This window comes from Rhamphochromis sp. 'chilingali' (assembly GCF_963969265.1).
Source record: "Rhamphochromis sp. 'chilingali' genome assembly, chromosome: 21".
NCBI classification, from domain to species: domain Eukaryota; kingdom Metazoa; phylum Chordata; class Actinopteri; order Cichliformes; family Cichlidae; genus Rhamphochromis; species Rhamphochromis sp. 'chilingali'.
This window is the reverse complement of record NC_137949.1, coordinates 6,048,003-6,060,322: the sequence shown is the minus strand read 5'-3', so window position 1 is coordinate 6,060,322 and position 12,320 is coordinate 6,048,003. Positions and strand designations below refer to the sequence as shown.

The following is a 12,320-nucleotide window of genomic DNA, read 5'->3' as shown; positions in this document are numbered from 1 at the left end:
TCAGAGACCCATTCAGAAATTAGTGGTCCTGGTGAAAAACAGCTAAATGGGAAAAATGTCATTCATTGATTAGATTTCCCTTCTAAAATAGAAGTTGTCATTATGCTGTACTTCATGCACATGTTATGGAGATGTAAAATCTACTGTTCATATTGTTGAATTCATTTGTTGAGAAAAGAATATTGTTTATGTCAATGCAAGAATGTTTAAAACAACAACATGGTGCTTGGGAATTACCATTGATATAATGAGAAATGCAAGTGTATTTACGTTCTCAATTGTAATAATCAAAGGTAATTGGTGGGAGTGTAGCTGACGCTGAAATGTTTGTGTGGGTTGCCATGACAACACCAAAGTGAATCTGAGATCGTTATTGTTTTCTATTTGTTTTCTTTATTTGCTTCTCATGCTTGTGTACATTTGCAGTAGGAAAGGTAATCTATGAATCCAGTGATATATCCTGCTTATAAGAAATGTTTCTGTTAAAATATTATTGTGAAGTAGTCACTTCCTGTGAGTTGCGGGAACCGGAAGTTGTGCGCGGGAGAGACAAGACAGAACGGTAACACGGCGGACTTTTCGGAATATACAACTTTTCTACTGCTGGTTTTACAAGGCGTACACGGTAAAAAATCATTATGCTGTTATTTGTTTAACACTTGTGCACCTTGTGAAAGGAAATAAGTGGCTGAGATGAATATCATATGTGCTATCGATATTATTTTACTTGTTTCTAGTTTTCACGGTGCTCCATGATTGTGAGAGGAATAAAAGAATTGTGGACATCAGTACGAAGCGTGGATTCTTTCGACCAGAGTAGAAACACCTATCTTATTTTCATCCTGGGCAGTGTATTTGTAGTGTGATTGACTTGGGTCAGTAAGTCAGTTGCAGAAAAAGACCAGAGGCTTTCTTGCTCAAGAACACTTCAGCAGAAAGCAGATGCTGTCAGAGAAGATCAAAAACCTCAACTTCAAAGTGAAAGCTTATTTGTTTTGAAACCTGATTTTTCAGAAACTTCCCGTCTGTGTATGAGTGACAGATTTTATATTCCAGTTTGTTTAGTTGCATTCATTACCTCGCAGTGAAAACAACTGCAGCAAAGGCAGACTGTTAATGATAACCGTTTAGTGTAACTCATTACACACTTTTTAAAATCTGTCCCAATAAATGAAGTACTTAGCAAAATCAAAGAAAACAAAATATCATCCTCCATAAATGCTGCCATCTTATTTATGAACAAAATTGAGGAGGGGGGGAAACTTAAGAGAAAAAAGACATATAAAAGTCTTTTGTTTGCTCCATTTAATGTGGATCATACAGTATCAAGAAGCCTTTGGGAAACACTGGTGTTTTTGGGTGTGTACTCATTTAAAGAGCTGACTATGAACCATATAACGGCTCCCAAAGTGACAAACTTATCTACTAATTGGTCTCAGCTCTGACAGTGAGGTATTTATCCAGAGAGCAGGAGCAAAACTAGCCTTATGTCTCTTCAAAAGTGTATAATTATCTGGGACTGATGAAGAAGAGGCTAAACTGAAAATAACGTTACTGGGAAAGTAAACTAAATGGGCAGAGAAAGAAGGCATGGACAAAACTTGAAAACAGGAAATAAATAATAAGAAGATTACATGAGGCTTATCTTGGATCATGAGTTTATAATGTGCCAGTCTCCAGTTCAGCCAAAAAAACAAAAAAAACAACAGGCTTTAATATTATTTCATATTTAATAAAGAACATAAAAATAAACAAAAGACAGCTAATCTGTCTAATATCCTCAAAGTTAAATCAAACTGGGGAAATTTCAAATCTCAAAGTCTCAAAAATGGAGGTTCAAACAATATTATTGCAAAATGCAATATATACATATATGTATGTATACATGTATGTATTTGGTTAATTAGCAACCAAGGCTTAATGTCTATTTGGTACAATTTTAGTACTTGGAAAAGAGAGCTTTTCATCTAGTATATATCTGGCATTTGGAACAGTTCTGTTCTAAATATTATTTATTATTTAATATGTATTTAATGGTAAATGATGTGGGGTGATTAGCTAACTCTGATATATGCACAAAGTATACAGGTATTGTGGTAGTGTGCTGAAATATCATCATGAAACATTATGCCTTTGGACCACTTTTCTATGGGTAATCGTCATAATGTGAAGATTTTATGTATGTGTGTTCCTTATTTCCTCCTAGATGAGAAGACTGATCTTGAGGAAACTTTGTATAAAGAAAATTAAATATCTAAATCACATATAAAAAATGTTTTATACAAGCTCTACAATCATATTTATACATTTGACAGGTCAGCTGAGTAGAGAATGGAATTTCAGATAAGAATCTTGTGCCATAATATAAGCATGCACATATTTGCATGTTCTCTAGCCCTGTGAAGACCATGCACTCGCTCAGGGTAGTCAACTTGATGATAATGACAGTGAGGAAGAGTGGAACCCACAGTTTTAAGGTGCAGTTAGGAGGTAATGTGTGTGGGTAAGCACCAACATCTGTATTGGTGTATGTGTGTTAGGAACATAGATAGGACTACAGAGGGGCTCATGAGGTACCAGGATTCAATGGTACTCCAAAAGTCAGAAATGTGATGTCCACCTCACATTTACAAGCAACTGCTTCCTGAAGTTCCACACATAACGGTTATTAATGCCACACACACACACAAACACACACAGGTGTAAAATGCAGGGTTCATACACCTTTTTCAGAGTCAAACTCAAGCATTTTTAAGCACTTTAAGGTCCATTTCAAGCTTTTCCAGCACATTACCAAAAAAAGTATGCATGTTTCACTTCACATCACCTCAGTAAGACCATGTGAAAGTTAAAACAAATCATATGAGGTTGACTGAAACACTTTTGTTCCCCTTTTGCTAAAACATAGAAAAACACACCACACAAAATACTGCAAAACAAAAAGGCTGCCTTATATGTAGATAGTGTCGAAACTCAAAACGCACATCTCACTTAAAATTTAAGACGTGTAAATGTGAACAAATCCACTTGTTAGAGATATTAATCTCCTGCTGAAAAAAAACAACCCCACAAAACAAGACAACTGCACCAAAAACCACAAAATACTACACACCGCAGCCAAATTAATATCTCATCAGATATTGATGCTTCTTTCATATGTGACACAAAAAACAGGAGACAGATGTTTGTTTGTTTTTTGTAGCTCATTCATTCAAAATTAACTGTAAGATGTTTAACTACATTGCTGCTGTGTTATTGTTGAAGTCCTAAATTATCACCTTTAAAGTGTTTGTGCTAATAACATCATGTACAGTAAGACAGGCATGGAGAACAGCACTGACTGGGAGAGGCTTTGAACAGATGACATACTCAGTTCAATTCAACATATAAGACTTTAAGAATGCACAATCATCTATCAAAAACCTATTTATTTAATCTATCATTTGTGAGGTTATTATGTACAATTATAATGTAATGTTCAGCTGCCTTAAATAAACAGGCAGCTTTAAAGTATGAAATATTCATTTGTCTACTGTCTCAGTGGCTGATAGTGCCCCACAGGCCTCAATGTGAGCTTGTAGCCATTATAATGTTGAAGTTGTTTAACGATTAACAGATTTTGAATGAAAGCAAGGGAACTTCGGTAGCACAAAAAAAGTGTCTATTCTTTGTGCACATATGGATCAGTCATATTACCATTGTTTCCCACTAAGGTGTTGCCAAAGGCACCTAGTTAATGCTTGAAAAAGCTGCAGCAATACACAAAAATATAATCAATATTCTATTTACTTGGTGACAACGCCGCTTTTAGCCTTCAATCAGAAAGCCTTAATTTGGCTAGTTAAGCATCGGGCTAAGGCTTAAAGCTTTCACTTAAGGAAAGTCACTCACATTACTGCTACTGCTACGTAATCTTAGTTAGGTTCACAGCATATTCCATAAATTACCATGCCATAACTAACTGTTATAACAGCGCTGCCATATTGCATCATACTGGGTGCATTTCAGTCATTTATACACATAGCTAGTTTCCTAGCTATGTGTAACGTACACACTCTCGAAATAAAATACACGAATAGAACTTAAATTTAATGTATATAATCTTCACCAAAGTGCAGATGTCTGAAACAAAATGAGACAATAGCCTTTAATATGTACATTCCCAAATTTCATACATTTTGGGGGGAAAAATTAAGAGTCTTTTTTTTGTTAAGTTTCCTGACACTATATGTTTGTGTAAATTAGGTTAAAACTCATTTATATTCACTTTCATTACGGCACATAATACTGAAAAGAACACTTGTGTGTATTTTAAGATGTTTTCTCTTTGCTCTGAAAAAAATGTTATGTAGATTTTTATTTATTGATTGATTTACTTTAAGACTCTTTGAGAACACTGATACAGCAGCTAATTTTGAGACATATATGGGTAAATGCTCTTAAATGTACTGTTTTTGGATGTTATAAGCATCTATGACTATTAAATATAAAACCGTCACTCTCAAGCTTTTGCTTCCTGACACATCACTTGATACTTTGTAATCTGTATAAACGACACGGTGTCTGGCTTTTTCAATTCCAGCCCGGATGATTACTGTAGCACAAAATACCAAATCTCCATAAACAGATGGCACATCAGTAATACATTAGCTTTACCTGACATGTTGCGTCTCAGTCTCACCTTTTCCGTGTCGATGCCTTTGGTCATTGACCAGGTGGAGACGATGTAGTCCATCACCCTCTCACTTAGACCCTTGGGAACTTGGTAGAGTTTCAGGAAATCCCTGACATTGTTGAGCATCTCATGGTAGCGATTGGTGTTGGCATACATCTGCTGGAAAATCGTGGTCACATTTCCAAAGATGGTGGCATAGAGCAGAGCTAGAAAGCAAGTAGGAGAAGAAATATGAAATGTATAAAGCGCTCATTTCAAAAACATTTGATGAAAACAATTATTTTGACTTGAACTAAATATCTGCTTACTGCAACACACCGAGCCAAAAATCTAATGTTTTAAAAAGAAATGGAGCCTGCTTTGTTTTAATTTCTAACCATAAATGTACACCTTGCAAGAAGCCAATAGTGAAAAGCACTACATAAATACTAATTTGGTTTATGTGCCCAATGAGTTACACCAATCCACCACAACATTTAAAGCAACTGGTCCTTCTAGATAAAAGAGTCTTGGCTTGGCAGACCTTCCAAACAAATCGTACTTGTACAGTCATGAACATTAGCACGTATTACACTAACTGAAGCATGGAGTTTGAGATGAAGATCCTGAGTCTTTTGCAATTTCTCTGAGCATGGCACAGTCTGACCTTCAGTGAAATTGCTGGAAAGATTGAGGCATTGGGTTTATACCATCCCATCCATCCATTCGCTTCTGCTTATCCTTTTCAGGGTCGCGGGGGGCGCTGGAGCCTATCCCAGCTGTCATAGGGCGAAAGGCGGGGTACAACCTGGACAGGTTGCCAGTCTGTCGCAGGGCTAACACACAGGGACAGACAACCATTCACACTCACATTCACACCTAGTGGCAATTTGAATTATCCAATTAATCTATCCCCACAAGCTGCATATCTTTGGACAGTGGGAGGAAGCCGGAGTACCCGGAGAGAACCCACGCAAACACGGGGAGAACATGCAAACTCCACACAGAAAGACCCCGGCCTGATGGTGGAATAGAACTCAGGACCCTCTTACTGTGCGGCAACAGTGCTAACCACCGTGCCACCGTGCTGCACCGTTTATACCAATACTCCTGAATACTCCAGACTAGCAAAGCACCAAATCTCTGCTTTTATAGAGGTGATCCCAATAGCTGATGATCATTTAATTGGGTGCATTTGATTAGCAGAACATGGCTTCTACTTACCCTCTGACTTTCTATGGAAGAAGAGAGGGTATATTTAGTTTGTTACACTGCATAGAGTCCCAGGAAAACTTTCTTTTTCACATGACTGTAGGTACAGCTTTTGGTAACAAGACCCTTCTGCCAAGGGTCCGATGCGATGGACAAATGGAAAAACTTCAACAGGAAAAGTCCTGTTGTCTAAGATGAAAAAGGCAAAGATGACTTAGAGTGGCTGAAAACCAAAGAGGTTTGTGTTTGGCTTTGGTTTGTGTTAGGTATTATACTGAATAACAGCTTAAGAATTTAGATGTCTAGACAGTGTTTAGTTAGAAATCGCGACAGTGTAGAAGCTTCAAGGTGAAGGGACACCAAGTCCTATGATAAGGTCGGTCATCCAGACCCTGTGAGATAAAAACAGTATCCAGTCTCAGCCAGAATTACTCTCACGGTCATTAGAAGAACAAGTTATCAGGGAAGAGATGTGAGGAAGGGGAACCTTCCGCCTTCTAGGTGCAGGTCGCCAGGGCAGAGAGACAGAGCGCTGAGAAGCTGGGACTAGCCAAAGCGCCAAAGAAGGGAGAGTTAAATTTAAACTCTAACTTCTCCCCACCTGTTTTAAGCAATCTGATACGTGCACATTTTCCATATAAAACTCTGTGTAATGCTAAGATAGGTACTCTCATGGCTGCAGTTACTGTTTAGATGAACGATGTAGATAAACGAACACGTTCATAGTGTCAGCACACCAAATATCTTTAGGTAAGATAATCACCCCACGCTGTTCTCTGATGCATTGATCGCAGGGTGAATGTTAGACAGAATGCACTTAAGCACAGGAAAAAGTTCTTGGGTGGGTAGATGAAAGGAGGCGTGTTGTATAAAGCACGTTGAATGCCATGGTAGAGCAGAAAACTGCTACATAAGAACCAGTCCAGTTACCAAATATCTTCAGATGAGTATACACTTGTAGGAGAGAGCTGCATGACTTGAAAGACTTCAAAAACAACATTAACTTGGCATTATTTGAAGCAGATGGGTAATCACCAAAAACTGACTTTTTATTAGCCAAATACAAACAGATGTTTGTGACAGTGGCTTAGAGGGGTGCAGGTTTGAGTAATCATCTAAAGCCACTTACAAAAGTCAGACAAACTTAGAGATCAGTGTTAGATGTATATTATATAATGTCTCCTGGTGATCAAGAGTGTTTCTCACCTTTGAAATTTAAAGCCATCATGCGTCACTGCTCAGCCTCCTCACTATCCTGCTTGTACTTTACTGTTTCCATAGAGACCTCACTCAAAATAGTTTTTTGCCTCCTCCCAGACAATACACGTGACAAAGGAAAGAAAAAAGAAACAATAATTTGGAAGACTTCTGAAAAATCTTGTGGTTTGCAGGAGGTGGAGGGAATCTGACGACATGATGTGTGAGAATGCAAGGCTGGGGCAGAATGAATGTACAGTACAAAGGGGTAGTTTGTAAAGAAGGATCAAAGAGGCAAATGTTGGATTTTCTTGCAGCAACTGTGCATTCAAGATAAACTCTCTATATGGATGCTGTATGAGGTAGTGTAAAAATAGTAAATTAAAAAAACAAAGAAAGTGAACCAGAAACATGACAAAAACAAAGTGTGTATGTGTGCTTTCTTTTCCTCGGACAGTTTATCTCACAGAAGCAAGTCTACAGAGACACAAAAAGAAAAGAGTGTGTCTGAAAGAGAGACAAAACAAAGAATAAAAGCAGGACATTCACACACATAAAGGTGTTGCATGTCAGTGGTGAGATAAGTCCTTCAAAGTCTGCTGCCTCCCAGCCTACAAAACCTTTCCAGGACCCCGTCAGCAATTCAGGAAGAATTCCAACAGCACATCTGGCCTGGAACTTAAGGTTCAGACTCACAGCTCTCCGCCCCCCAAACCCAAGATTTCTAATTGGCTGACTTGATAGCCCATAGGGAGGTAAGTGTCACCTCAGAACACAGAAAGGCAATGGTTTGAAGGTTAATTCAACCTTGGGATATCAATTTCTAGCCAATTTTATTTTATCTAAAGTAGTGACATGTGGATGTGTGGATGGGTATGAAGAGAAGCTGCAGAAGAAATCTGTGTCACCACAGTAAGTAACCACAGTACAAAAACTATTTGGGATGAAAAGCTAATTAGTAGCATTCATCAGGTGTAAATGAGGTCTGGCTATCAGCACTTTGGAATACTGGTTGTCAAGGAAGCTCGAGACAAATAACAGGGCTCAAATTAAAACAGACTGCCAAAGAATTGAGCCTCCAAAGGTACAAAAGCAAGATATTCAGGAGTCTTTAAGATAAGCACTTGAACTTATAGTGTTAACAAAACAGTTTAAATATGTTGAGTTTACAATTTCGGTACTTTCTCCTTTGCATTTCTATAACAGTCAAAGTCTGTGTTGACTTAAGCACATTTCCATAGCTTATACAACCTGCCATGGCTTGAGTTTGGCCTGTGGAAATCAACCTTTTGAAGCTCACCACAATTGAGTCAGTCAAAGAAAGTCAAGAACTGGAATCATGCTGTTAAATAATATTTGCACCATATTTATAAACTAGTGTATAAAAATCTTGACACAAAGTTTTAAGAGTTCTGTCGATGAATCATTTCCCTGAAAACTTGGCTGACTCCATCTATTTTGCCAAAATTTCCTTGCAGCAACTCAAAATAGCACTCATTAGTTTGCATACATGAGAACTCCAAATGAGATGATAAATGGTAAACTGAAGGATCTCCACCAGATCTGAACCAGAGCATCACAGAGCTCGTGGACAGTCTGAGATACAACCTGGTGACGTTGAACGGAGCAAAACATATCCCAGAGGTGTTCCAGGACAGGATGAAATCCTTGGACCCAAGGTTTCATCCATATAACTAACGGCAGTCAGGGTCCTATTGCACAGCCTGTTGAAGTCTGTGTTTCCCTCCATGGCTACGTCCCACCAGACCATCAATGACCCACCACCAAACCGCAGCATAGCATTCTCCACGGCTTCTCCAGACCATTTCCCATCTGTCACATGTGCTCAGGGTGAACGTACTCTCATCCGTGAAGAGCACAGATGGTGGACAAGGAGTGGACCTGCCATTTCTGGTATTCCACAGCAAATGCCAATCGGGCTCCACAGTGCTGGACCGTGCATGGTTCCACTAGAGGATGTCAGGCCACCCTCATGAAGTCTGTTTCAGTTGTTCTGAGACATTCCTACAGTAGCCTGCTGAAGTTCATTTTTTAGGGCAGTGGCAATGCTCATTCTGTTCCACAAAGGAGCAGGTACCATCCCTGCAGGTGAGTTAAGGGCCTCCTGCAGCAGATGGCCGCCCTGCCTGAGCCTGGTTTTGTTGAAGGTTTCTTCCTGTTAAAAGGGAGTTTTTCCTTCCCACTGTCACCATACGATTGTTGGGTTTTTGTCTGTATGTGTCATCGTAGGGTCTACCTTACAATATAAAACACCCTGAGGCAACTGTTGTTGTGATTTGGCGCTATATAAATAATTGAACTGAATTAATTCCTGGAATCTCCACACTCCACACTCTTGGAACTGTGCTGGGAGACACAACAAGCCTTTTGGAAAGGGCACGCATTGATGTGCCAACCTGGAGAATTGGAGTATCTATGCAACCATTGTAGAGTCTAGGTATCTCCTAATGCTACCAGTAGTGACAATGACCCTAGCCAAATGGAACCTAGTGAAAAACCAGGAGCGTAAAAATGTCAGTGGCCTCCACCTGTAAAACCATTCCTGTTTTAGGGTTTGTCTCATTGTTGCTCCTCTAGTGCACTTATTGTTTATTTCATTAACAGAAAGTAGCTGATACTGATTAACAACCCCTTCCTCTACTTATCTGATTAAAGTGTACCTGCAGTTTTTTTGCACAGTATATGTATTTTGGAGAAAATATATTCATACAGAAGTATCTGATCTCAGTAGGAGAGTAAATAAATAAATACAGAAGTAACCAACAAAGCCCTGGAATCACAGAAACCTGTTACTGATGGATTGCTGATTATGCATCGTTCTGTATCAGCTTCCAGAAACACTTTTCTGGTCTCACGTGAATTTAGACAGTTAATCCATGTAGTCAGGCTACGGTTGAAGCTGTCATCTCAATACTGCATTTAAAATCTGACCTGTCCCCTATGGCTCTATTTATTTAAATCTGTCTGTGTTTTCCCATCTGGTGGATACAGAAACAGGGGTGGCGAGTTTTGGGGGTGATAGAAAGTAGTAGATTTGCTAATATTTAATAAATGCCGAAGCACCCCAGGGAAGAGAAGACAAGATGCTGTCAAAAGTGAGGCTCTGATCAGCTGGTAGGAATCTTTTCAGGAAGTTTGTTTTTAAAACCACTGTGACACAAAGAAGAAAACTGGACTTAATAAACAATCCCCTGCACTGATGTCATATCAGCAGCAGTATTTTATAATAGCATACTCTGAACCCCATCAGGCAAACAGTGTGGACAGATCTGTCAGTTCAGCTTGTCTTGCTAAATTTACTCAAATAGCTTTTGCCTTTAGTAAAAGTATATTACTTCCTGTTTTGTTTTCTACTGAATAGCCTCTAATCATTACCTGTTGCTTTTGTGAAACAAAGGATATCAACATCACCTCTCACTTGATAAGATTTTTCTTAAAAAAAACTTGTCTTTTGTCATGACTTTTTTATCATTAAAGTGAATCATTCAAATGAGACAACGTTGGATATGTAGATATTTCCATATGAGTATTAAAATTACAAATGTACAAAGAAACATAAAAAGCCCCCCATTTACATTACTTTTTTCAGCAATCCAACCTCTGTGTTCATATATTTTCTATTTCTATTTTTTAAGTAATCTGCCAGAGGAGTTTAGGATGATTTGTCAGACTGAATGAGTGTGAGGGACAAAAATCTGTCAGTCTGTGTTAACGCCTACAGCCCAGACACACAGAAAAAACCCTGTGATAAGGTGGCCTGCACACAAACAGAAGTACCCACACAAATGCAAGGATATACTGTAGAAGCATAAAAGACACACACACAATCAAAGTGTATGATTATTTATAAGTTTAACTTCATAAATAAACAGTGAATTCCAAGTTAACTGTTTGAGGGTAAGATATTACTTTCTATATTAAATTACTACTACATTATTCCTGTATATTTACTTTAAAAACCAAGTCAAGCCAGAGTCAAAACCTGATGTACTCCTAGTGTCGGTTCCTGAGTGGGATAAACGGGGAAGTACAATCTGGCCAAATCAAACATATGGATCATAAAAAATGAGATTTCCGTATTGGATCTATATGGGCCCAGGTTAAAAACAGCAACCTGATGAAGTTGGCCAACAGGGTGCTGATGGAAACTGTGCTACTGTTGGTCAAAAACAATGGAAGAAGAAAGGGGGAAGATATATTAGCAGGTAGTGAGAGAGAAGGAAAGACAGGAGTTTCCAGGTGAGCGTAAGGACTTGGTGATTGGAGTAAACTTTAGTGGGTTTGTAGGTTAAGGGAACAATGATGATGAGGAGTTTATGGGTAGGTATGTTGCTAAGAAAGAAATGCAGGAGGTAAGAGAGAAGTGTACACAAGTGGACTATATCTTATGCCGAAGGTGCAATCTTAAAGAAATAGGAGACTGCAAGGTGGTGCAAGCTGCAAGCTGACGGGTTGGATCATGTCAAGTATCGGGTCAATATCTGGAGTGACCAGGATGGGAAAAATTAGAAATGAGTATGAGTAGAGAGACAACTCTCACATTGAGCAATTTGGATCCAAAGTTAGAAGGTTGAGACAGTTTGGACATGTGCAGAAGAGGGATTATACATATACTGGACAAAGGATGTCGAAGATAAGCTGCCAGGAAGTAGGAAAAGAGAAAGACCACAGAGAAGATTCATGGAAGTACTGAAGGAGGACGTGCAGAGAGTTATTGTAACACAAGAATGCTAGGGATAGGGTTAGACAGAGGCAAATCATTTGATAAGGCACCCCCTAAAGGGAGCAGCCAAAATAGACAGAAGGCCTTTAGAAAAAAAGGTTCATTGTTTTTTTTAAATTAAAAAAATTAAATTCAGATTTTTGTTTAAAGTGTAAATATAAATTAACAAGCACATACAACTTTCAGTCAATATAATCAAATAATTTACTGTCTCAAAAATTTTTGCTGTCTTAAAGATGAAAGATGAGAAGACTGCTGCTTCTTTTGTACGTGCATTTTCAGTTAGGATGTAGTCCATGCAATGGTAGTCAAACAGTCAAATAAATTAACATGCAATCAGTGAGAAGAGTGCTTTAATATATGAGGAATAAATATATTATAGTTATAAAAGCTTTTACAGTGAAAAGCTGATACTACCCATAAATTCCAGTATTGAAAATATTGACACACACACAGACCTGACAACCTACAGTATGTGACCCAAATAGGCAAAGTGGAAATGAGCTCCCATCT

General features: G+C 38.5%; 1 protein-coding gene across 1 annotated transcript in view; it reads right to left on the bottom strand.

Annotated features, from left to right (window-relative positions):
• The window catches only part of kcnh5b (potassium voltage-gated channel, subfamily H (eag-related), member 5b), a gene marked incomplete at both ends in the record, with an annotated part of 195,333 nt that overhangs the window by 92,927 nt on the left and 90,086 nt on the right, over window positions 1-12,320 (bottom strand). The window contains one exon of the mRNA XM_080870988.1: window positions 4,682-4,881. Coding sequence (XP_080727114.1) covers window positions 4,682-4,881 — 200 coding nt within the window. The remainder of the gene's footprint in view (window positions 1-4,681; window positions 4,882-12,320) is intronic.